This window comes from Lampetra fluviatilis, chromosome 75, assembly GCF_964198595.1.
Source record: "Lampetra fluviatilis chromosome 75, kcLamFluv1.1, whole genome shotgun sequence".
NCBI classification, from domain to species: Eukaryota; Metazoa; Chordata; class Hyperoartia; order Petromyzontiformes; family Petromyzontidae; genus Lampetra; species Lampetra fluviatilis.
In genome coordinates, this window is record NC_136349.1 from 1671606 (window position 1) to 1699066 (window position 27461).

Sequence of the window (27461 nt, forward strand, 5' to 3'; positions counted from 1 at the left end):
ACAACAAGTGAAGAAAAGTGCAGTGGGCACCTACTCCGGGCTATCTTGCCTCATGGATCGTAATGATACACTACACTACTATTCATGACACGACTATAAGCTACACTATACACTACGCTATACACTACACCAGTGGATTTAAACCTGGGGTGCACGCACCCCCTGGGGGTGCAAGATGCCCTTTCTGGGGGTGTGAGACATGCCAGATGATTTTAGAAGCAAAATCGTTGAACACAAATTAAGCAGATGCATGCAACTACCACTACTTTATTTAATCAAATCTATGTATTTATTAACATTATTATAAAAAAATGTCGTATCTGTCTTTGTGTCTATAGCTGTGTTCCCGCTGCCTTGTGAATAAGTCTGGGAAGACAAAAGCTAGGGGAGCACACCCTGAGATTAAAGCAACGTGCTGGTGGCGTGCGAAAGGTGGTCCTCCGATAGACTGGAGCTCCGGCAGCCTCCTGCAACTGTGGAAGAGTGCCAGTCGTCCTGGGTTCTCACTTTGCACTGGATTCCACCATATTGCAGTGAAGAAGTGCTGTTGGGACTTACCCTCAAACGCACTCTAAATATACTCTTTGCGCAGGCAATCACTTCTGCCTCTGTGAATCGCGCATCTGGAAAAACTGGGCAAAAGTCTGGCGGCGTTGAGTGGTGTGGTGACGGGAGCAGGTACGAAGATATCCTGAAGCTCCTAGTCAGACCCCTGCACGCCAGCGCCACAGGGCATTTGGTCAGTAGCAGCTGGGATTGAGTTGCAGCTGCTCTCGGTAGACCCCTGTGTGACTGAGTAGTCCTATTCAGGATCCACACTGATCACCCCAAATGGGGAGGGGCCTTGAAAAGGTGGCCTAAACATTGCAAACTCAAACTTACATGGATAGGTAACCGCAGCTATAGGGTTCATATTCTCAGGTTTTTTCGGTAAAGTCACGTAGGTAAAACATTAAAAGTAATGAAAGTAAAATAAAACAAAACAAAAATAAAAATAAAATTCACGACGTTTCGGAGGCAACACAAGTCTCCGTCATCAGGTGGGACCGTCACAGCCAGATTAGCTGCATCAAGTGAAGCAATGATTCAAAATGTAATCCCTTATAAGCAAGTTGAATGTTTTACCTACGTGACTTTACCGAAAAAAACTGAGAATATGAATCATTGCAGTCACGAAAGCTTCAAATCTAGAGCTATAGGGTTGTTTCAGTCTGTGGTCGAAAAAACAATAAGAAAATAATATCCCTTAAACTGGCAACGTGGAATGTAAGAACCCCATTGGATGCTGACTGGGAAACTGAGAGACCCCATCGAAAAACTGCCGTAGTTGCAGCAGAACTAAAGCGATAAAACATTGATATTGTTAGCCAAACCAGACTCCTGGATGAAGGCTCCCTGAACGAGGATGGCCAGGGTTAAACCTTCGTCTGGAAGGGATACCTCCAAGGAGGACAACATCTACATGGTGTGGGGTTTTCAATAAAAAAACAGCCTAATACCCAGTCTCACAGAGAGTCTGATTGGCATGAGTAAGAGACTCATTACGATATGCATCTCGCTATCAAAAAAGCATTATGCCACACTTATAAGTGGCTATGCACCGACTTTACAATCAGAGAGCGAGGTTAAGGATAGCTTCTACTCAGCACTAGATGAGGCCCACTGTCGCATCCCCAGCAATGATATCTTTTTGCTGGGTGACTTCAATGCTAGAGTGGGAAGGAACAACCATGTGTGGTGTAGTTATTGGTAGGCATGGAATTGGGCAAGCTTTTGCAAAATGGCATGAGGTTATTGACCCTTTGTGCTGAACATAGCTTGACCATCACGAACACCATATTTAAACTAAAAGACAAATATAATACATCATGGATGCACCCACTTTCCAAACATTGGCACTTAATAGATTACATCATTGTGAGACGTTCTGAAATAAAATAGGTCTTATTCACCCGTGCAATGAGAGGGTGCTGAGTGCTGGACACATCACAAACTTATCACGACCAAATTACAGGTGAGAGTACGCCCTCCTGTCTCAAGAAGTCAGGAAAGAAGCGACTAGACTGTACCCGGCTCGGAAATGCTGTGGTCCAGAACGACATTTAACGCTCTCTGGCTGACAAATTGGAAGACGATGAGCCTCTCATAAGCGCAGAGGATTCCATTGATGGAAAATGGTCCCCTATCAGCTCAAGGCTCGATGAGGCAGCAGCCAGCTCCCTCAGCCACAAGCACAGAAAGCACTAGGATTGGTTCGATGAAAACTCTGCACCAATAAGTACCTTACTCAAAGATAAGGACAAAGGTCACAGTGCTAGAATCGACAGCCCCACATCAGACACATTTCGGCAGTGATGGCGAGCATTAATGAGGGAGGTGCAGCCAACAATGTGTGCCCTGGAGAACGAGTGCTGGATATCGAAGATGAACGAAATACAATCCGACACCGACAAAAATGATATTCACAACTTTTATGTTGCAGTGAAAACTATCTATGGCCCAAGAAACTGCTCTGTCTCTCCCATTAAATCGGTTGATGGCCTGACCTTCATAAAGGACCAGAAAATTCATAATCAACGTTTTTGGGTTTAGATCGCGTTATTTATAAATGTGTCGTAACCCTCCACCACCCGACACGGCCAATCAGTAAAATGTGTCACGTTGACAAAAGACAAATAGTTCACTGCTTTAGCCCACCGGTGTGTTGAAGCCACAACATTTACAATTTGAGTACGACGTTTCGCTGGTAATTGCATCCAGCATCATCGGGCAATTCGCCAGAATGGTGAGGCTCTGCTGTTTCTCCCGTTCTTATAGAGAGCAGCAGCAGGGTGACGTCATCATTAACTCATTAACTCATCAGGTGCAAAGATTCAAGGGGGGAGTGATTGTAATTATATACTAGATTAGTAATCAGGCTATTGTTACGATGCGAGTTGTAGATTAGTAATCATTTGGAATGTGTTTTATTGTGATTATGCTACATTAGTAATCAGTTAATGTTTGTTTCCCCTTATAAGGAATTGTAATGTATCTTATTTAATAATACGCTTCCAGGCCGCATTATTAAATAAGATACATTACAATTCCTTATAAGGGGAAACAAACATTAACTGATTACTAATGTAGCATAATCACAATAAAACACATTCCAAATGATTACTAATCTACAACTCGCATCGTAACAATAGCCTGATTACTAATCTAGTATATAATTACAATCACTCCCCCCTTGAATCTTTGCACCTGATGAGTTAATGAGTTAATGATGACGTCACCCTGCTGCTGCTCTCTATAAGAACGGGAGAAACAGCAGAGCCTCACCATTCTGGCGAATTGCCCGATGATGCTGGATGCAATTACCAGCGAAACGTCGTACTCAAATTGTAAATGTTGTGGCTTCAACACACCGGTGGGCTAAAGCAGTGAACTATTTGTCTTTTGTCAACGTGACACATTTTACTGATTGGCCGTGTCGGGTGGTGGAGGGTTACGACACATTTATAAATAACGCGATCTAAACCCAAAAACGTTGATTATGAATAACATTGGTCGCGAAAGCCTACGTGTTAAACGGACCAGAAAATGATCACGCAAAGCCCTTCTCAACCAACTTTACCCTGCAGACCACTCTGTTCTGAACTAACTACCTGACTGCCCCACTATTCAAGACCTGGATCTCTTACCGACCTTCGCAGAGGTTCAGTCAGCAGGAAAGTTTTTGAAAATAATAAGACCCCAGGTCCTGACAGCATCACTGCGGATATCTTCAAACAAGGAGGTTACCTTTGCATCCGAGCACTACACCTCTTCATCACTCAAGTTTGGGAGTGTAATGAGAGCCTATGTCTGGCTCACATGGTGATCGGATCTGCCGGTCCTGCTCTACAGCCAATGGGGGGAGAGCCTGGGAGCATGGCCCTGGCGTGATCGAGGGATGTCAGCTAGGGTGATTGGTTCTGCTGGTCTTTGCTTCAGCCAATGGGAAGACAAGTCAGGGACGTGGTCCCGGGAGTTGATGGGGAATCTGGAACATTCAGCGCAGGCTATTAAGGATTGGCTGGAGCGTACCACGTGATCCAGGCATTAAATAAGGGAAGAGCCGAGGGAAACGTGTTCAGACGAGGAACGAAGAGAGAGAGAGGGGCCACGCGCGAGCGGGGCTCCGAGTGCCACGTGGCGGTGCGTCTCTTGCGATATGTCTGCCCACTTCCCATTGCCTGCCAGCAATGGGGAGTGCTTGTGAACTGAGATAAGTAAATAAAATGACCGATTCCACAAGCCGTCTCCAAGAGTATTATTACAGGAGCATAAAATCATCCCCCAGCAATGGCAGGACACAAAAATCATTACCATCTACAAAGGCAAGGGTGAGTCGTCCATTTGTGCAACAGCCGTGGCATTTCACTACTGGCTGTTGCTAGCAAGGTCCTTGCCAAAGTAATGCTCCACAGACTGGTGGAGTGTCACAGAAGAGCTGTTGCCTGAGTCACAGTGTGGTTTCAGGCGAAACAGGAGTACTGTAAGACATGATTTTCACAGCATGGCAGCTCGAAGAGAAGTGTTGAGAGCAGCACCAGGACCTCTTCATGGATTGTGTTGATCTGTCGAATGCCTTCGAAACAGTTAACAGGGAGTTTCTGTAAGATGTTTTACTGAAGTTTGGCTGCCCAAAAAAAGTGTCATATACTAATCAAACTCATTCACCCACCACCACTGTCAATTTAACACGTAGGCTTTCGCGACCAATATTATTCATTAAACATGTTAAAGAAGCACGAAGACAGAATGGCTACAATAATGTTCAAATTAACAGAGCACTAAATGCCAAATCACGATCGCAAAGCAACACTGCTGAAAGCGATCAGATTATTAAAACAATAAAAATACCATTTATCTCAGGAGTAACTGACAAATTGGCCCGTGTTTTGCAAAAGCAAAACATTATAGTAAGATTTGGTACAGTACACAAAATTCAACAACTAGTAACGTGCACTAAAGACGAATTACCTAAATTATCAACAGAAGGTGTATATCGGATTAATTGTGTATGTGGCAGATGCTATATTGGACAGACAGGGCGTAACGTTAGTGTAAGACTAAAAGAACACCAGAGAAATATTAAACTATCGCAAACACAACTGCCGGCAGTAGCAGAACATTCATGCCAACAGGGACACTCAAATGATTTTGACAACGTTGAAGTGTTGTGTAAAACTAGTTACTATTGGCAAAGACTAATTAGAGAATCCATTGAAATTGAGAGAAACAGAAATAACTTTAATCGCTCAGACAGCTACAAGCTTAGTGCGGCCTGGAAGCGTATTATTAAATAAGATACATTACAATTCATTATAAGGGAAACAAACACTAACTAATTACTAATGTAGCATAATCACAGTAAAACACATTCCAAATGATTACTAATCTACAACTCGCATCGCAACAATAGCCTGATTACTACTCTAGTATATAATTACAGTAACTCCCCCTCAAATCTTTGCACCTGATGAATTAATGAGTTAATGATGACGTCACGCTGCTGCTGCTGCCCTATATAAGAACGGGAGACACAGCAGGGCCTCACCATTCTGGCGAATTGCCCGATGATGCTGGATGCAATTACCAGCGAAATGTCGAACTCAAATTGTAAATGTTGTGGTTTCACGCTTCAACACACCGGTGGGCTAAAGCAGTGAACAATTTGTCTTTTGTCAACGTGACACTTTTTTACTGATTGGCCGTGTCGGGTGGTGGAGGGTTACGACACATTTATAAATAACGTGATCTAAACCCAAAAATCGTTGATTATGAACACCACCACTGTCTTTGAGAAACCACTCACAATAGTGGAATCATTTAAGTACCTGGGCAGCTTTCTGTCTGGCGACTGTAGCATTGAAAGGAAAATACAAAACCGAGTAAAGCAGGCGTCATCCTCTTTTGGCAGGCTCAGAAAAAGGGTATTCCAGAACAAGGACCTCAGCCGACACACACTAAAACATCTGCTTACCCGGCGGTGGTCATCACAACACTCCTCTACAGCTGTGAGACGTGGACCTTGTACAGTCGCCACATCAGGATGCTTGAGGCCTTCCATATTAGGTGTCTTCAATGTATCCTTGGGATAACCTGGTGTGACCGAGTGCTCCATACTGAGAAGCAAAATAAACTGCATCACTATGGAGGCTACCATCGTCCAACACCAACTCCGCAGGCTCGGTCCCGTCATCAGGATGCCAAAGGACCATCTGAAGACGGACATGAAAAAGTGCAGCCTGAACCATACCCAGCTGGAGGACACTGCTGCAGAACGCTCCGTCTGGCGCCAGCTCTGCCAGCAAGGTGTGTCGAAGCTCGAAGAGGACTGAAGTGAGCTACGGAAAAGGAAGCGTCTTGAGACATGAAGCCAGAACCATACCTACACCTCTAATCAGCGACTTCACCTGCTCTGTCTGTAGCAGACGCTGTGGGACGAGGATTGGACATTACAGTCACACAAAATCCCACAAATAGAGGCAGATGAGGAAGTCATCATCGGATACGATGGATAGCCCCGAAGAAGAGAAAATATATATTTTTTACGATTTTAAACCAAAAGAGTGCAAGGCTACAGCACTACATTATAAACTACACGACTGTACACTACACTAATATACACTACGTAAAATACACAACACGACTATATGCTACACTGCTATATACTATACTATACACTACACTATTATACACTGTGCTATGCACTACACTATATACTACACCACTAAGATCTGCCACTAACTTGAGCCATATTGGCGCTACAAGACAGAGAAAGGAAAGTGAAAACAACATGTGATGTAAAGTGCAGTGGACACCTACTACTCGATCGTGATGATGATTTACCCACAGGAAGCCCTCCACTGATTTCCAAAGGCATTCTCCCGAAGATCTTGCGTTATCAGCGATCGACGAATCCCTCATTGAATAGTTCAGTGTAGAGCGGGAGGAGACCAGGATTCACACAGCCTACTCACGGTGGCTAGGAGATGTTATCTCCCTCGCCTGGTATACAGGAGGTTGCGGGTTTAATCACAACACTTACGTTTGCTGTATATGTGCAGTTTGCGCGTCTCTCTTTCGGTTCCCACGGTCGTGTGGATTTTTATCCAGGTCCTCCAGTTTTCTCTCCACATTTAGAATAAACATGACATGTTTAGAGTGTTTGGCTGCTACTATAAATGTCCAAATGATATGCAATTTGCTTCAGCTACGATTTGTGATGGCCAGGTAGCTTCTGAAAAATAGCTACATAAACTTATGGAGTCTTTCCTGGTAAAATAAAATAAAAAATAATTGTAGTTTTTATGTTAGATTATAGTTTACTAAATGCACCACAGTCCTGAAACGTTGTGAGGCATGTTCCAATCATCGCTGTCGATTTGGGCAAGTTTATCCATTTTCAATGTGGAGTTTTTGTTTTAGTTTTGCATGTGCCAGTGGGTACCACGTCAATATTTAACTACCACCACCACCACCACCAACAACAACCACTATTTGCCACTAAGTGGCAGTGACCTCACCACGGCGCTTGTTCCAGGCTATGTGCATGTTAAGGCCACGTGAAGTGTCAAACACCTGCCAGCAGGAGGTCACAGGGCAGACCCAGGTGCCATGAGTCGACTGACTGAGATGACTGGCCAATGCACCACCTGTGCCCCCTGCTGTGCCAACTTGCTATGTTTTAGCCACCCGGCATTCCACTCGTTGTTGTGAGCATCGCTACTCTGTCCTCCGTTGTTGATGGAGGGCGACTGCCTCCAAATGCCCAGTAGTGTCCTTCATGAGCCTCCTCCACAGAGGCCGATCTTGACACCAGTGGTACAAGTCATCGGCATGTCCACTAAGCTCAAGATCCTCTTGTACCACATCACTCCATCTCTTCTCTAGCCTGTGTTTAGCCGGCCGAACAAAAGCTGTTTAGGCATGCGGTGGCTGAGTATGTGGACTACATGACCCAGCCAATGCAACCTTGCCTGCCAGAGAAGCTCACCATTGGGACTTTGTCCAGATTTTTCAAGGAATTGTGAACTCCTCACACAATACAGCCTGGTTATACCCAGAACAGATTGTAGGCAGGCCAGCCAAAATGTTCATAACCGGCAAAGATGTTTCATTAGGGGGGTCCAAATTTCGCAAGCATAGAGAAGGGAGGGCATGGCAGTAACTGCGAAGACCCCAAGCTTCATGTGGAGCGACAGACCAGAGAGCTTCCACACAGCATTACACAGCCGATGAAAAGTTAATGCCACTCGACTGATTCGGAGACCTCTTCTATCAAACCGGAGCCAGTCATGAGCACACTGCCCAAGTATGGGAAGCTCTCCATTCTCTCCACAACTGCCCCATAACCAATTGGGGGGTAGAGTGTCTTATTGTACAAAATAACCAGCCAGATCCTTAGTTTTGGTGGGGCTGATGGTAAGGCCCCACCTCTTCGTGGCATGCTCCAGGTTCAGCAGCAGCGCCTCCAACTCCTCCTCTGAGTGAGCAGCAATCACCAGATCAACGGCATACATAACGTGGTTGACCAATAGGCAACCATCCCTTGACCGCACCCGGGCATCGATCAGCCTCCCATTGTATCTGTACCAGATGGAAATTCCTCCGGTAAAGCCATCGAAGGCTTCACAGTGGTTCTGGTACCAAGGTCACTATATAGTCCACCAGCTGTTCTTGCTTTGACCTGGCGTGCATACATGATGTTGTGTGGATGTGCCAATGCTAGAACAGTGTGTTGGAAATTACAAACTCATGGGCTGCAACTCGGGCATTAAAGTCACCCAACACAATGACTCTATCCCAAGAGGCCACTTTAGCTATCACCTGTGACAGGAGGTCACAGAAGGCATCTGACTCATCGGCTTTGCCTGTATCCTTCCACTGATATTCATCTTCAGTGGGGGCATAAGTAACTATGACCACCACTCCTCGCGTCTGGTTGATTGGAAGGCGAGCCCAAAGTAGCCTGGGGCTTACAGCTTCACAAACCTCACTGCCATGCTCCCACGCCCCCTTCATCCTTTTATTCAAAAGTAGAGCCACTCCCTGTTGTTTGGCAGTATCCTGCCCCGAGTAGAGGGCTGTCTACCCCTCATGGTGGCAGGAGCCAGAGCCGGTCCACCGGACCTTCTGAATACCACAGAGATACAGGCAGTACCGGTCGAACTTCCGACAGAAGAGTGGCAGCCTCTCCTCCGCAGTGAGCATTCGAACATTCCACGTGGCCAGCTGCAGTGGCTTGTTGCTGTTTCTGGAGGAACCCCAAGGGTAAGGATTCAATCTCCTGGCTCCGCCAAATGCAGTTTGGCCAGGAGACATCATAGATGACTGGCCCCCTGGGGCCTCTGGCACAAGCTTAGCTGTATATTTTGTTCGTGGTTTAGTGGTAATTGAAGGTGAAGGGGTTACCAGCCCCTCGCCCCTGTCCAGAGCCTAAGTTGGACACTGTGGTGGCTACAAAACGCCATGAGGGGAATGGCAAATTTAAATTCGCCCTCTACACATGGCACTGCTCACCATAGCATAACCTTCCGTCACCAACATCACCACCACCATCATCGCTACCACCACCATCAATCACGACCATCACTATCATCAACACCATCACTACCGCCACTATCATCAATCTCACCTCCATCTAGTAGTAGGTTTTTATCCTTTAAACTGGTACAAAAACTGACATCTTTATACAAGGCATCATGTTTGCAATAACCACAACACAAGCAGCCAAAATGCAAACAAAAAGAAACAACTCTGATAATGATGATATGCACTGTCCTTGAAGTTGATTGGTCCACACCCAAGACAGCTTTTCTTAGAGCCTAGTCTCCATTGGTGTTGGACCAAATGACGCAAAAAGGTGTACAACTCAAAAACAGCGCACTTTCAGAACATTGAGAGCTCGGGGTAAGCATTTACACTATGAGACCTCCTTTACCAGTGGCAAAATATAGTAGTAGGTTTTTACCCTTTAAACTGGTACAAAAACTGACACCTTTATACAAGGCATCATGTTTGCAATAACCACAACACAAGCAGTCAAAATGCAAACAAAAATAAACAACTCTGATAATGATATGCACTGTATTCTTAGGCTTTTTCGGTAAAGTCACGTAGGTAAAAACATTAAAAAGTAAAATAAAATAAAAATTCTAGATTTGAAGCTTTCGTGACTGCAAGGAATCATCTTCTTAGGTTTTTTCGGTAAAGTCACGTAGGTAAAACATCAAAATGAATGAAAATAAAATAAAATAAAATAAAAAATCACGACGTTTCGGAGGCAACACAAGTCTCCGTCATCAGGTGGGACCGTCACAGCCATCAGGTGGGACCGTCACAGCCAGATTAGCAGCTAATCTGGCTGTGACGGTCCCACCTGATGGCTGTGACGGTCCCACCTGATGACGGAGACTTGTGTTGCCTCCGAAACGTCGTGATTTTTTATTTTATTTTATTTTATTTTCATTCATTTTGATGTTTTACCTACGTGACTTTACCGAAAAAACCTAAGAAGATAAAATAAAAATCACGACGTTTCGGAGGCAACACAAGCTTCCGTCTTCAGGTGGTACCGTCACAGCCACGACAGCTGTATCAAGTAAATGAGAGATTGCAGGAGCTACCACTCCGTTTATATAATGGTTGGAGAATGTGGTAGGGCAAGGGCCGCATACTTTTTATTAATATGGTAAGGTGTGGCCTAAGACTAAGAATAGACTGCATAACAAAGGCTGAGCCTGAGCCTTTGTTATGGAGAGGTGCGGTTTGTGACTCAACCTGTGACAGGGAGACCACCACTAAACATGGTAAAACTGTAATGGTTTTCTGTCAAATAAGATTGGCAAATAAGTGTAGTTAAATCTTTTTTGCATGGTTAATCACATCTTTCCAATGATTACTCAGTTTGTAACCGTCATCACGGTTGAAATTATGTCTGTGTTTGTATATTTGTATGGCTTCGTGTACAAACCTTTGATGGTAACCAGGAGGTTTGCAGAGAACCTTGGTCTCGGAAAATACAATTTCATGAGAGCCCACCGAGTTGTAGCAATGATCGGCAACGGCCGAAGAATCAGTTCTGCCGTGTTTCAGATCTGACTTGTGCTCGCGGACACGATCACAAACATGACGTTTCGTTTCTCCAATGTAGCAATCACCACAAATGCAACTCAATTTGTAGACTCCAGGATACTGTAAGTCAGGAACGACATCCTTCACAGATGGAATCAAATCACGGATTTTATGCACTGTACTGAATCGGACTTGGATCTTATGTTTGTTTAGAATTTTGGAGATCTTTTTGGTCACGCCTGCTATACATAGCATACATAGCAGGCGTGCTACAACTCGGTGGGCTCTCATGAAATTGTATTTCCCGAGACCAAGGTTCTCTGCAAACCTCCTGGCTACCATCAAAGGTTTGTACACGAAGCCATACAAATATACAAACACAGACATAATGTCAACCATGATGACGGTTACAAACTGAGTAAACATTGGAAAGATGTGATTAACCATGCAAAAAAGATTTAACTACACTTATTTGCCAATCTTATTTGACAGACAACCATTACAGTTTTATCATGTTTAGTGGTGGTCTCCCTGTCACAGGTTGAGTCACAAACCGAACCTCTCCATAACAAAGGCTCAGCCTTTGTTATGCAGTCTATTCTTAGTCTTATGCCTCACCTTTCCATATTAATAAAAAGTATGCGGCCCTTGCCCCACCACCTTCTCCAACCATTATATAAACGGAGTGGTAGCTCCTGGAATCTCTCATTTACTTGATACAGCTGTCGTGGCTGTGACGGTACCACCTGAAGACGGAAGATTGTGTTGCCTCCGAAACGTCGTGATTTTTATTTTATTTTACTTTTTAATGTTTTTACCTACGTGACTTTACCGAAAAAGCCTAAGAATATGAATCATTGCAGTCACGAAAGCTTCAAATCTAGATATGCACTGTCCTTGAAGTTCATTGGTCCACACCCGAGACAGCTTTTCTTAGAGCCTCCATCACCATTGCCACCATCATCAACACCACCACCATTGCCACCATCACCTCCATCACCCCCACCACGCGGTCACCGCGCTCATATCACCTCACCTTTGCCTGCCGATCGGCCTCCTCTGCTGACGTGAGCTCGTGGCCCCGGTGCGCACCGCTCGTGACACAGTTGGCGCACACGGACGTCCCGTGCTCCTGGCAGAACATGGCGAGTGGCTTGCCGTGCTGAGCACAGAGGTCCAGATTCAGGAGCCTCGCTAGTGCCAAGCTCGGGTTGAGCTCCTTCCGCAGCCGTTCCCCCTCCGTGCCGAGACTCGAGAACCTATTGGCACAAACCGTCTGAGCGACCGTGAATAGCAGCCAGGTCACCCATAGCTGACTTGTCCACATTTGTGTGCCATGGTGGCAAGATGTTAACTACTTCGGCTGTTGCACAGGAGGTCGTGGGTTCGATCCCGACCCTGCTGCCTGCTATCCATTTACAGTGTGCGTGTTCATTCTCCCTGTGGTCTTGTGGATTATTCTCAGGGTTGTCCAATTCTTCCCTCCGCATTTATAACAAGAAACACTGGGGTACCGCGGTGCTGAGATGTTAACTACCTCGCCTCGTATGCACAGGTCGTGTGTTCAATCCCAGACCCTGACAACGGCTGCTTCTGTATATTTGGAGCCTTCGTCTCTCTCCCCTTGGTGGTTGCATGGATTTTTCTCGAGGTCCTCCATTTTTCCCCCTCCATGTTTAGAATCAACAATCACGCGCTTAAGAGTATTTAACTTCTGCTATGAATTTCCACGTGATGATAAGCCAGTTGGTCGAGCATTCATTTGTTATAGACAGGTCACTTCTGAAAAACAGCTTTTTATCTCAGTGGGCCTTATCTGGTAAAATGTAAAATAGTTGCATTTATTATTGTACTCTCACGAAACGTGAGTAGGGACTCGCGAGACAAACGACAATTTCACATTTACTGTATATTTTGTTTAACCAGGTGACAACTCCAGAGACCGGGACCTTTTTTTAGTTTAGTTTGTTGTCCTTCCCCCGTCACTTCCCATTATCAAGGTTGGCTATGCACGGTGTGAAAGAGGTTCAACATACATACATGCATGGTATGTTGTAAATGTTTTGGGTTTAATGTCCAACACACCGGTGTGTTGAACTAGTAACGAATTGGCACGTTTTGTTTACGTGACAAACCTTACTAATTGGCTGTGTCGGGTGGTGGCAGGTTTAATGACACGTTTATATTTATGCGATCTAACCCATAAAACCTTTGGTTATGGTATACAGCAGCTTGTGGGTTGCGTACTCGCTCTGTTTCTGCACAGCAGCGTCTTAAGATGTGGTAGCAGCATGCCTGCTCTGTAAATTTACGTGTTATACAATCATGAACAATGTCACATGACTATCTCTGAAGCTTGATTGATGCCTTTTGTAATTATTTATCATCATCATGATCCATGGGCTGATAGCCCCCATAGTAGGTGTCCACTGCACATTGTCATTAGTTTCTACTTTTCTCTGTCTTGTAGTGCCAATATGACTCAAGCAGTGCCATATCTTTCTAGCACCAATCTCTTATAACGTCGTCGTCAATCCATTCTCTGTTTTGGTCGTTCACTCTTTCCGGTTCCTTTAATTTTTCCTCAAACAACAACACCACACTTTAAATATGTATATTGTGTCCAAATAGTGCCAGTTTCCTTCCCATCAATGCCTGCATCAGTTGGTTGTCTCTCTTCTTTGGTGCAACCGTTTTCTTACTTTACCTTGATCACTCTTTATTATTACAATGTACGTGTTTATAAGGCGCAGCAGACCCAAAATCGGGCTTCAGAGCGTCATACAGAAAGAGAGAAAATAACCATTTTGAATTAACATATCTTAGGAAATAATGTTGTTTAATTTTAACTCTGATTCGGAAATATTGTCAGTTTTAATGTAAGGTAACACTCAGTATGTGCGGCTCTTCAGTTTTCTGGATGAAAAGTGGGATAGGTTTGCCAAATCCTGGCCAACTGGCTCAGCAAACTTAATAAACTAACAGACTCATAGAGATACATAGAGATTCAGAGCCACATTTATACATACTGTAGATACTCATAGAGATATGGAGATATACGTATAGACTCGTATAGATCAAGATATTTCGATACTCATAGAAATACACAGAAACTCACAGGGATACATAGAGATGTTTAGAGATACATAGAGACTCATAGAGTAAATGCATAAATATGTCGTTAAACCCGTCACCACCCGACACAGCCAATTAGTATGTTTTGTCAACTAAAAAGAACATGCCAATGTGTTACTAATACAGCACACCGGTGTTGGAGAGCAAAACCACAACATTTACAATCTGAGTACTCAGCTTGTAAATGTTGTGTGCTGTACTAGTAAAGAAATGGCATGTTCTGTCTACGTGACAAACCTTACTAAATTGGCTGTGTCAGGTGGTGTCGGGTTTAATGCCACATTTATAGATTTACGTGATCTAACCCAAAAAACCTGTATTATGGAGAATATTCTTAGGTTTTTTCGGTAAAGTCACGTAGGTAAAAAACATTAAAAAGTAAAATAAAATAAAAATCACGACGTTTCGGAGGCAACACAAGCTTCCGTCTTCAGGTGGTACCGTCACAGCCACGACAGCTGTATCAAGTAAATGAGAGATTGCAGAAGCCACCACTCCGTTTATATAATGGTTGGAGGAGGTGGTGGAGCAAGGGCCGCATACTTTATTAATATGGTAAGGTGAGGCTTAAGACTAAGAATAGACTGCATAACAAAGGCTGAGCCTTTGTTATGGAGAGGTGCGGGTTGTGACTCAACCTGTAACAGGGAGACCACCACTAGACATGGTAAAACTGTGATGGTTGTCTGTCAAATAAGATTGGCAAATAAGTGTAGTTAAATCTTTTTTGCATGGTTAATCGTTTTTAATTTTGGATCCCACTAAAAACCTAACGACAAAAACCAACAGTATCATCACGAGTTCGACTTCCCTAATCGAACCAAGCAAACGTCCCTCTCTAAAACCATCGGCGGCTAGACCTCCCAGACTCTATGGTCTTCCCAAAATCCATAAAGAAGGCACCCCGCTACGACTCATCGTGTCGACGATAAACTCTCCTACGTACAAACTAGCCCGTTTTCTATCAGATACTCTGCTCCCCTTCACAGGCAAGACCTCTTCGGCAGTACTCAACTCAACCCAATTAGTCTTTATGGTTAAGGACATGGTACTATCTCCTGATGACATCCTCGTCAGCTTTAATGTAGTATCTTTGTTCACCAAAGTCCCAGTACCGGACACCCTAACAATAATTGAGGACTTAGTCTAACATGGATTGAATTCTGATGTACCTGCGCTGGTTAGGCATTGCCTCACCAACACTTATTTTACCTGGAATGGCACCTTCTACAAACAGAATGAGGGTACCCCTATGGGCTCCCCCTTGTCACCAGTTATAGCCAACATGTTCATGGAAAAGTTTGAATCAGACGCCATCCAGACATCCACCCTGCGTCCTTCCTTGTGGAAGAGGTATGTGGACGACACTTTCGTCATCTGGCCACATGGCCTCCCAGCATTGAACCACTTCTTGGACCACATCAATTCTAGACACCCATCCATCAGATTCACCATGGAAGTGGAGAAAGACGGTAAACTACCATTCTTGGATATTCTGTTTGAGAGGAGGCCTGACGGATCCTTGGGACATTCTGTCTACAGGAAAGCCACCCACACAGATTCCTACTTGAAACCGGATTCCCACCACCACCCATCTCAAAAGAATTCTCTCATCAAAACGTTATACCACAGAGCCCATGGCATTTCTGACCAACACCACCTGGCCGGTGAATTAAGACATGTACATCGGGCCCTCAGGATGAACGGATACTCTGATCGCACTATCCGCCAAGCTGTTTCTCCCACCATACAGAAACAGCCACATGAAACTCCGACCAAAACTATCACGTTGCCATACATAGCAGGCGTGACCAAAAAGATCTCCAAAATTCTAAACAAACATAAGATCCAAGTCCGATTCAGTACAGTGCATAAAATCCGTGATTTTATTCCATCTGTGAAGGATGTCGTTCCTGACTTACAGTATCCTGGAGTCTACAAATTGAGTTGCATATGTGGTGATTGCTACATTGGAGAAACGAAACGTCATGTTTCTGAACGTGTCCGCGAGCACAAGTCAGATCTGAAACACGGCAGAACTGATTCTTCGGCCGTTGCCGATCATTGCTACAACTCGGTGGGCTCTCATGAAATTGTATTTTCCGAGGCCAAGGTTCTCTGCAAACCTCCTGGCTACCATCAAAGGTTTGTACACGAAGCCATACAAATATACAAACACAGACATAGTTTCAACCGTGATGACGGTTACAAACTGAGTAATCATTGGAAAGATGTGATTAACCATGCAAAAAAGATTTAACTACACTTATTTGCCAATCTTATTTGACAGACAACCATCACAGTTTTACCATGTCTAGTGGTGGTCTCCCTGTTACAGGTTGAGTCACAAACCGCACCTCTCCATAACAAAGGCTCAGCTTTTGTTATGCAGTCTATTCTTAGTCTTAAGCCTCACCTTACCATATTAATAAAAGTATGCGGCCTTTGCTCCACCACCTCCTCCAACCATTATATAAACGGAGTGGTGGCTTCTGAAATCTCTCATTTACTTGATACAGCTGTCGTGGCTGTGACGGTTCCACCTGAAGACGGAAGCTTGTGTTGCCTCCGAAACGTCGTGATTTTTTATTTATTTTACTTTTTAATGTTTTTTACCTACGTGACTTTACCGAAAAAACCTAAGAATATGAATCATTGCAGTCACGAAAGCTTCAAATCTAGAATTATGGAGAATATTGGTCGCGAAAGCCTACGTGTTAAACAGACTCATAGAGATGAGATACATATATAAAGAAATACATAGAGACTCATTAGGGATACCTAGGAAATTAATAGAGATACAGAGACTAAAAGATACATAGAGACTAAAAGAGATACATAGGTGGAGAAGATGGCAATCTACCCATGGTCTGCACTGTAACGTGCTTGTCACAAAGTTATCATCCCGGCGATTGAATGTCAAAATGGCCCTCCTGATCAGGATTACAACACCAAAGATCCTTTTCATGGCCAAACTTACCGCAGAATAGGGCCGTCACTACGTTTATGCTATCTAAATATAGAAGTATCTATCAAGGCCGAAGTCTGACTTGCTGGGACGTTTCCTCGCAATCCAGATGGCTCGACGCACTCCTGATCCAAGAAACTCATGCACAGCTGACGACGAGAGCCTCAAAAATTTAAATTCCTGGATTTCTGTTAGCTTCCAGCTACCACCATCCCAAGCAGGGACTACCAACGTCACGTGAAATTCCATTTCAAGGACCTCACCACAACGAACGCAGAAAACAACATACCGACAGCCATCATCATCGTCAAAATCAATTATGTATCTGTGATAAATGTATAAACCTCCAAGAACCACATGGAGCCCAAATATGCTGCCTGCTGCGACCCATCCCGCGGTTTTCGCAGGTGACTTCAACAGCCATCACATGGCCTGGTGTATTCAACCAATGAAACCTGTGGAGAATGGGTCATCGACTAGGCAGCAACTAGTTATCTGTTCATTCTGTTTGATGCTAAAGATCAAGGCACCTTCCATTCCGCATGATGTAAGATGGATTCAAACCCTTACCCGTGCTTTGTGTCGTGTTCCTATTCGGGTGAACCGCTGTGTGCTTCCAGAATGGTTCTAGACAATTCCCGAACAGTTAGCACAGGCCAGGCTTGGTGCATATCGGGGTCAAAATTCTGATGATCACGTCCACCCCTGTGCCACGATGCAACTTAAGAAAGGGCAACTGGGAACCTTTTATTGAAGACATCGTGTGCACTATCTCTCATAATCCACCAAAGTCAGAAAACTATGAACGTTTCACCAAGATTGTGCTCAAGCAGCCCACTCATAAATTCCATGTAGTTACTGGGCAGAATACACTCCATGCTGGAAAGGACAAAGCAAGTCCCTGCTCCAGAAATACAGAGTCAAGAAACCCAGAGTGTGGAAAAGCTCTCCTGGACTCCCTAAATTAATCCAGGAGCCAAAGATGGACAGAAGCGATGGAGTCAATAAATTTCACACACTCAAACATATAAAGCCTGGTGCCTCCTGAGACACCAAGGAGCGGCACCACCACCGAGAAACAAGACCACTAATGTGCCCATCAATGCCATCGCTACACAGATGCTATTGAATGGAAAAATCTCTACAGATCGGCAAAGACAGCGAGCGAAATGAAAACTCCATCAATTAATAGCAGAATGTGCACCAACAACAGCCTTGTTATCTCCCCTCAACGAAGAAGAGGTCATTGATGCCATGAAAGCCACCAGATTAAGAAAGGCCACGAGATTAAATGGGATTTATCCCAAGTTCCTTAAACACCTTGGCCAAAAAGGATGCCACTGGCTGGCCAGATTGTTTTCAGACAATTTCCTTAGGCAAATTCCCCAAAATGGCGACAAACGAAAGTCATTGCCATACCGAAAATGAACCGCAAACCCAAATAAGTTCTTCCCCATATCCCTGCTTTTTACAGTGTACAGACTCCTATAGAGGATGCTACTGACCTGTATGTCACCGATCTTCGAGGAAACTATACCAACTGAACAGGCTGGCTTCCGTCCTGGCCACAGCATTTGCTATCAAGTGTTGGCACTCACCACACACATCGAAGCTGCCTATCAGTGCAAAAACATCACAGGAGCCGCTTTCATAGACCTATCACTGGCCTATGACACAGTATGGTGGGAAGGCCTCATGCTAAAGCTGTCGAAGTCATCAGATGCCAGCAGACCCTCAGACTTCTATCATCGCTACTGTCCAACCGGCCATACTATGTCCACCTAGAGAACAGTCAGCAGAGCCCGCTTTCTCAGTAATGGGCTCCCACAAGGATCAGTGCTTGCTGTGGCACTTTTAACATACATAGATATAAGTGACCTCCCTGTCACCATCGGCCGAAAATTTGGCTACGCCGATGACCTAGCACTTGCCGTCCAAGGAATGACTCAAAATTGAGGTCAAAAGTGACCTGTGCGAAGACCTCAAGGAACTCGAAACGTACTTCAAGTACTGGAGGCTCCGCCCAAACCTAAGGAACACTGTTGTAACATTATTCCATCTGAACAATGCAAGCGCCGACCAGAAACTGGCCGTCACTTTCTGTGGCGAAGAGGTCCAGCACGACAAGTACATCAAATACCTTGGTGTAACTATTGCCAGCAGCCTCACCTTCCACAAAACCTGCAGAATGCTGCTGTAACAATAAAATCGCGAGTTAATCTCGTGCATAAACTGGCCGGAACAACACGGAGAGCAAAGGCAACAACGCTCCTGACGGCCACCACAGCACTAGTCTTCTCTGCGGCAGGATATTGTGCCCCAGCCTGGAACAAAAGCATGCACACAAAGCTGGTGGACACAAAGGTAAATGCATCCATGAGGATCATCTCAGGGATGCGAAAGAGCACACCGTTGCCGTGGCTTTCGGTCCTCGCAAATATTGATCCTCCGCAGCTCTGTCGCAATGCTGCATCTGTGAGGGAGTATTGCAAGGCCATCATAAATCCAAACCTCCCAATAAACAAAGACATATCCATGCCCCCACCACACAGGCTCAAATCAAGAAAACCTTTCTTGTAATATGCAAAGAACATACATGATGATGACAAGACCACCCAAGCACGATGAGCAGAAACTTGGGCAAACACCAAAATCTTGAAGAAATCCATCATCAGCGGCCCTGCAATCCTCCAAACAGGATCTCATCTACCGAAGAAGATCTGGTTCTCCTTGAATCAGATCCGGACACTCCATGGAAAATGTGGACACTTTCTTCACAAATAGAAAATTAACAAGAGTCCAGTTTGGGACTGTGGTGCAAGATCTCAGACCGTGCAACATATCAGATCATTTAACGGTGATCTGAAACAAATCCATGCGGCTACTCCTGAAGAAGTCGAATCAACATCAAATCTCGAAATCAATTTGTAATCTGTTGCTGTCCCCAAAAATGCGATACAAAAGAAGAAGAAAGGGATACATAGACTCATAGACATGTATTGCGACTCAGAGATACAGTGAGGGAAAACGTATTTGATCCCCTGCTGATTTTGTACGTTTGCCCACTGACAAAGACATTATCAGTCTATAATTTTAATGGTAGGTTTATTTGAACAGTGAGAGACAGAATAACAACAACAAAATCCAGAAAAACGCATGTCCAAAATGTTATAAATTGATTTGCATTTTAATGAGGGAAATGAGTATTTGACCCCCTCTCAAATCAGAAAGATTTCTGGCTCCCAGGTGTCTTTTAGACAGGTAACGAGCTGAGATTAGGAGCACACTCTTAAAGGGAGTGCTCCTAATCTCAGCTTGTTACCTGTATAAAAGACACCTGTTCACAGAAGCAATCAATCAGATTCCAAACTCTCAACCATGGCCAAGACCAAAGCGCTCGCCAAGGATGTCAAGGACAAGATTGTAGACCTACACAAGGCTGGAATTGGATACAAGACCATCGCCAAGCAGCTTGGTGAGAAGGTGACAACAGTTTGTGCGATTACTAGCAAATGGAAGAAACACAAAAGAACTGTCAATCTCTCTCGGCCTGGGGCTCCATGCAAGATCTCACCTCGTGGAGTTGCAATGATCATGAGAACGGTGAGGAATCAACCCAGAACTACACGGGAGGATCTTGTCAATGGTCTAAAGGCAGCTGGGACCATAGTCACCAAGAAAACAGTTGGTAACACACTACGCCGTGAAGGACTGAAATCCTGCAGCGTCCGCAAGGTGCCCCTGCTCAAGAAAGCACATATACATGCCCGTCTGAAGTTTGCCAATGAACATATAAATGATTCAGAGGACAACTGGGTGAAAGTGTTGTGGTCAGATGAGACCAAAAAGGAGCTCTTTGGCATCAACTCAACTCGCCGTTTTTGGAGGAGGAGGAATGCTGCTTATGACCCCAAGAACACCATCCCCACCGTCAAACATGGAGGTGGAAACATTATGATTTGGGGGTGTTTTTTTGATAAAGGGACAGGACAACTTCACCGCATCAAAGGGACGACGGACGGGGCCGTCAAATCTTGGGTGAGAACCTCCTTCCCTCAGCCAGTGCATTGAAAATGGGTCGTGGATGGGTATTCCAGCATGACAATGACCCAAAACACACGGCCAAGGCAACAAAGGAGTGGCTCAAGAAGAAGCACATTAAGGTCCTGGAGTGGCCTAGCCAGTCTCCAGACCTTAATCCCATAGAAAATCTGTGGAGGGAGCTGAAGGTTCGAGTTGCCAAACGTCAGCCTCGAAACCTTAATGACTTGGAGAAAATCTGCAAAGAGGAGTGAGACAAAATCCCTCCTGAGATGTGTGCAAACGTGGTGGCCAACTACAAGAAACGTCTGACCTCTGTGATTGCCAACAAGGGTTTTGCCACCAAGTACTAAGTCATATTTTTCAGAGGGGTCAAAAACTTATTTCCCTCATTAAAATGCAAATAAAATTTTCACATTTTTGACATGCGTTTATCTGGATTTTTTGTTGTTATTCTGTCTCTCATTGTTCAAATAAACCTACCATTAAAATTATAGACTGATAATTTCTTTGTCAGTGGGCAAACGTACAAAATCAGCAGAGGATCAAATACTTTTTTCCCTCACTGTACATATAGACACATGGGAGACTCAAAGAGGTATATAGAGACACATAGGATCGACAGAGACTGGGTGAAAAGTGGGCTAAATTTTTCCCAATACGAGCCAGCTGGCTCAACAAATGTAATTTACTAAACCAATGGACTAACCCACCAACTAACCAACTAACTATCTTTTCCGGGGACCAGGACCTGTCCACGATGCTGGCCAGTTTGAAGTTTTTCACGAGCTGCAGCCGCATCTCCTCCTTGGAGCCAAAGGGCAAGACCCTGCGGCACTCGGGGCAGGCGCAGGCACCGTCGTGCCACGCGCTCACGATGCACTCTCTGCAGAAGGTGTGTGGGCAGCCCAGCAGCACGGGGTCGACGTAGAGTTGCAGGCAGATGGAGCAAGTCAGCTCCTCCTCCAGGCCACGGTCCCGGCCACCTGCTGCTGCCGCCGCTGCCATGCTAAGTGGAGCCGATCCGCTCTGCTGTCCCTCTGCTCCCGCAAATCCTAACGAGGTGGGACAGGTGGGCTAAATAGACAACAACAACAACAACAACAAAATAATAATAAAGTTTGGAGACATTTTTGAGTAGATGTAACTCCGTGTTGTGTTCTGTCCACCGGATAAGTGGGGCTACTCGACAACAGCTGAGCACCAGGGTGTTTGCGAAATGGCTGAACTTTAGTTCAAATTTGTTCTTCCAAAAGGCAATTGCGTATCTGCAATAGCGACACCCAAAACTTGTCGAGCGTCGCGCTCAATTCCCGTGCTCTGTCCAAGACGCACCTGGTCAGACTCGTCTACCCTGTCCGCGTCTTTATTTATTATTTATTTAATTGCCCGTTTCTAATTATTTCAACTAAACTATATTTTTCGTTATTTCACCAGGTAAGGCTCACCGAGCTATGTAGTTCTTTTTTAGACGCAACCTGGCCACAAATTATAGCTCAAAGAGGTAGCTTGTCATCACGTCGAAATTTACAGTGATCAAAATGCCTAGAGATTCATAGACACGCACAGATATGCAATGAGAACCATACAGGTGTATACAGTGAGGGAAAAAGTATTTGATCCCCTGCTGAGTTTGTACGTTTGCCCACTGACAAAGAAATGATCAGTCTATAATTTTAATGGTAGGTTTATTTGAACAGTGAGAGACAGAATAACAACAACAAAATCCATAAAAAGCATGTCAAAAATTGTATTAATTGATTTGCATTTTAATGAGGGAAATAAGTATTTGACCCCTCTGCAAAACATGACTTAGTACTTGGTGGCAAAACCCTTGTTGGCAATCACAGAGGTCAGACGTTTCTTGGAGTTGGCAACCAGGTTTGCACACATCTCAGGAGGGATTTTGTCCCACTCCTCTTTGCAGATCTTCTCCAAGTCATTAAGGTTTTGAGTCTGACGTTTGGCAACTCGAACCTTCAGCTCCCTCCACAGATTTTCTATGGGATTAAGGTCTGGAGACTGTCTAGGCCACTCCAGGACCTAAATGTGCTTCTTCTTGAGTCACTCCTTTGTTGCCTTGGCCGTGTGTTTTGGATCATTGTCATGCCGGAATACCCATCCACGACCCATTTTCAATGCCCTGGCTGAGAGAAGTTGTCCTGTCCCCTTAGCAGAAAAACACCTCCAAAGCATAATGTTTCCACCTCCATGTTTGACGGTGGGGATGGTGTTCTTGGGGTCATAGGCAGCATTCCTCCTCCTCCAACCATGGCGAGTTGAGTTGATGCCAAAGAGCTCCATTTTGGTCTCATCTGACCACAACACTTTCACCCAGTTGTCCTCTGAATAATTCAGATGTTCATTGGCAAACTTCAGACGGGCATGTATACAGAGGGAAAAAATAAACCTACCATTAACAGTGGGCAAATGTACAAAATCAACAGGGGATCAAATACTTTTTTCCCTCACTGTATGCATGTTAAATCTAGATTTGAAGCTTTCGTGACTGCAAGGATTCATATTCTTGGGTTTTTTCGGTAAAGTCACGTAGGTAAAAATTTTAAAATTAAAATTAATAACAGTAAAATAAAAAAATAAAATAAAAATCACGATGTTTCGGAGACAACACAAGCTTCCGTCTTCAAGTGGAACCGTCACAGCACGACTGCTGCATCAAGTAAGAGAAATTCCAAGAAAACAGTCCTTGTATATCTATTGGTTGAGGGTGGGAGGAGCCACAGCGTTGTAGCGTGTCCGCGAGCACAAGTCAGATCTGAAACACGGCAACACTGATTTATCCGCCGTTGCCGATCATTGCTACAATGCTGTGGGCTCTCATGAAATTGCCTTTTCCGAGTCCAAAGTGCTCTGCAAACCTCCTGGCTACCATCAAAGGTCTGTACACGAAGCCATCCAAATATACAAACACAGACATAATTTCAACCGTGATGATGGGTACAAACTTAGTAATAATTGGAAAGATGTTATTAACCATGCAAAAAAGATTTAACTGCACAAATGTGGACCATCTTATTTGACAGACACTATTCTTCAGTTACCGTATAGTTTCTTCTTCTTTTTTCACACAGTAGTTTTCCTGCTTTAATTTTTACCACACATATTTGGCAAATCTAGAATTAATCCCAGCAACGTAGCAAAAGTGCTGTTTCATCTACATAACAAAGGCTTAGTCCCATTCACAGCAGCCGCACCTTTACATCAGCCGCACCTTATCAACTCTTGGAACCTCCCATTGCAACCAGTCTACGCAACAAAGGCTCATTCCTAACAGAGGTTTCAGCCGCACCATCTCTACATAACAAAGGCTCAGTCCCATTTACAGCATCCGCACCTTTACATCAGCCGCACCTTAACAACTCTTGGAACCTCCCATTTCAACCAGTCTACACAACAAAGGTTCATTCCTTGCAGCGTGCTTCAGCCGCACCGAACCTCACAATGGCTCCTCCCACCCTCAACCAGTATATATATGTAATGTAGTAACTCGGCGGGAGACGACTTCACGGGTAGCACACTCTTTATTTCACCAAACTCGTTCACAGGTGACTAACAACCACTTAGTATCCCGGGTGACCAACACCCACTTAGCTACTCTGGCGACTAACGCCCACTGAGCTACTCGGGTGACCAACACCCACTTAGCTACTCTGGCGACTAACGCCCACTGAGCTACTCGGGTGACCAACACCCACTTAGCTACTCTGGCGACTAACACCCACTGAGCTACTCTGGACACTCCCTGCCCGGGGTGTCCGTCTTGACTGTGGGTCCCCAGCCCGACCCACGTGGGCGTCGGACCCCGGGTCCCACAGTCTCGCCTCCGAGCCACACAGGGCCCCGGTCCCTACAAGGACGGCGGGACTAGGGGTCTCGGGGCACTAGGTCTTCAACTCCGTCTTCGATCTTCAACTGGATAACTCTCCCCGAGTGCTCTCGCGCGTCCCCCTTTATACCCCACCTGCGGACGTCGCTGCGAGCACCCATCCTATTCGACCAATCACTGGGCGCTGGCTACGATCCTGTTTTCCCACATCTCAGCGTGCCTCACCACCCACGCCGCGCCGCCCCGTCATCTGTCACTCCCGGCGCGCGCGTCCATACCACGCCCACAACGCGTGCCCAACCCCGCACCCCGTGCCGCCACGTGATCCATCACTGTCACAGTCGGCGCACGTCAACACCACCACTACATATACAAGGACTGTTTTCTTGGAATTTCTCTTACTTGATGCAGCAGTCGTGCTGTGACGATTCCAACTGAAGACGGAAGCTTGTGTTGCCTCCGAAACGTCGTGATTTTAATTTTATTTTTATTTAACTTTTATTAATTTTAATTTATTTTTTTTACCTACGTGACTTTACCGAAAAAAACCAAGAATATGTATGTATGTTAATTAAACTTATTTCACACCGTAAATAGCCAAACATGCTACACGGAGGTGCGGGGAAATCTGCACTGGTGCCTGCTTAATAGAGGGCGAGATGAGCAAATAAAAGAAATACTGATTAATTGATCGATGTCACCGTGGAACAGGGCTAGGCTATGAAAATGCTGGGGCCCTAAGCTATGTCGCTTAAGAGGCCCCATCACATCGGAATGAATACAGTACACAGACACCCAGATAGACACCACAGATATGTATAGAAATTCAGAAATACATAGAGACTAAACTATGTTAATTTTACCAGGTAAGGTCCACTGAGCTGTGTAGATCTTTTTCAGAAGCGACCTGGCCACCACAAATTATAGCTCAACGAAGTGGCTAATTATCATCATCATCATTATGTGGAGATTTAAACCTGCAGCCAAACACTCTAAACGCATCACGTTGATTGTAAAGGGGAGGGGAAACCCGGAGAACTCTGAGAAAAATCCACGCAGTGACCACTACGGGGAGAGACAGAGAGGAAAATTACAAATAAACAGCAGCAGGCATCGTCAGGGTCGGGATGGAACCCACGACCTCCTGTACCCCAGGCAAGGTAGTTAACATCTACCTAGCTGATAATTGGTTTTTTACCCTTCTATCTGGCAACAAAACTGACACCTTTTTACAAGGAGTCATGTTTGTATAGACCGCAATACCTGCAGTCATAATACAAACAAAAAACATAACTCTGATAATGTATGCACTGTCCTTGAAGTTGATTGGTCCACACCCGAGACAGCTTTCTTTAGAGCCTAGTCTCACATGGGTTGGACCAGATGACGCCAAGGTGTCAGTTTTGTTGCCAGATAAAAGGGTAAAAAAACAATTATCATATTTTTACTGGCAAATGAGGTTCCCATAGTGTATCTACCTGGCTACCGTGAAGTAGAGATACGCAGAGCCCCATGCATGGGCGGTTCATGACACGGGCGATGTAAAAAAAAAAGTACAACGTGTGTCCAATTGTAAGTTTTGTCGTTAATTAATGTAGGCTGACTTAGCTGGGGCTCGCTTAGCCGAGGCCGAAATCTGACCCTGCCACAGAACGAAGAAGCCGTCAAACCACCACCACTCAAGGCCACGTAATTGTTGGCCGGGTTACGATTAGTTCGGGTTACTGGTTAACGCGACCAACCGGTTTGGCTCCGCTGTTATAGACAATATGAGGATCTGTATTTATGAACTGAAGGAGTAATACGGATGGAGCTATGAATCACTTTGTAACGGATGTCCCGTAAAGAGTTGTGGGTCAGATAATTATATCGACACACAATACAAAACAACAATACACACAGTATATATACTGTTAGTATACCACACTCAGTCAGTACATACGGTCAGTACACACACACACAGTACACCACACAGTATACACAAAGTACACACAGTCAGTACACAAAAACAGTACACTGGACAGTATACACAGTCAGTACACACACGGAGTACACCACAGTATACAGTGTACACACAGTCAGTACACACACAATACATCACACATTATACATAGTGTACACACAGTACACACACACGCAGAGTACACAACACACTATACCAAGAGTACACAGTCAGTACACACAGATTACACCACCCAGTATACACAGTGTACACACACACGCGGTACACCACACAGTATAAACAGAGTACACACAGTTGGTACACACACATCGTACAAAACACAGTGTACACACAATACACAGAGTACACCACACAGTACACAGTGCACACACAGTCAGTTCACACACACACAATAATAC

General features: G+C 44.8%; 1 protein-coding gene across 1 annotated transcript in view; it reads right to left on the bottom strand.

Annotated features, from left to right (window-relative positions):
• The window catches only part of LOC144953361 (tripartite motif-containing protein 14-like), a 34374-nt gene extending 12098 nt beyond the window's left edge, over positions 1-22276 (bottom strand). The window contains exons 1-2 of the mRNA XM_078883923.1: positions 22005-22276; positions 12146-12368 (exon numbers count right to left, since the gene is read on the bottom strand). Coding sequence (XP_078740049.1) covers positions 12146-12368; positions 22005-22261 — 480 coding nt within the window. The 5' untranslated portion in view covers positions 22262-22276. The remainder of the gene's footprint in view (positions 1-12145; positions 12369-22004) is intronic.
• Between the last annotated feature and the right edge of the window lie 5185 nt (positions 22277-27461).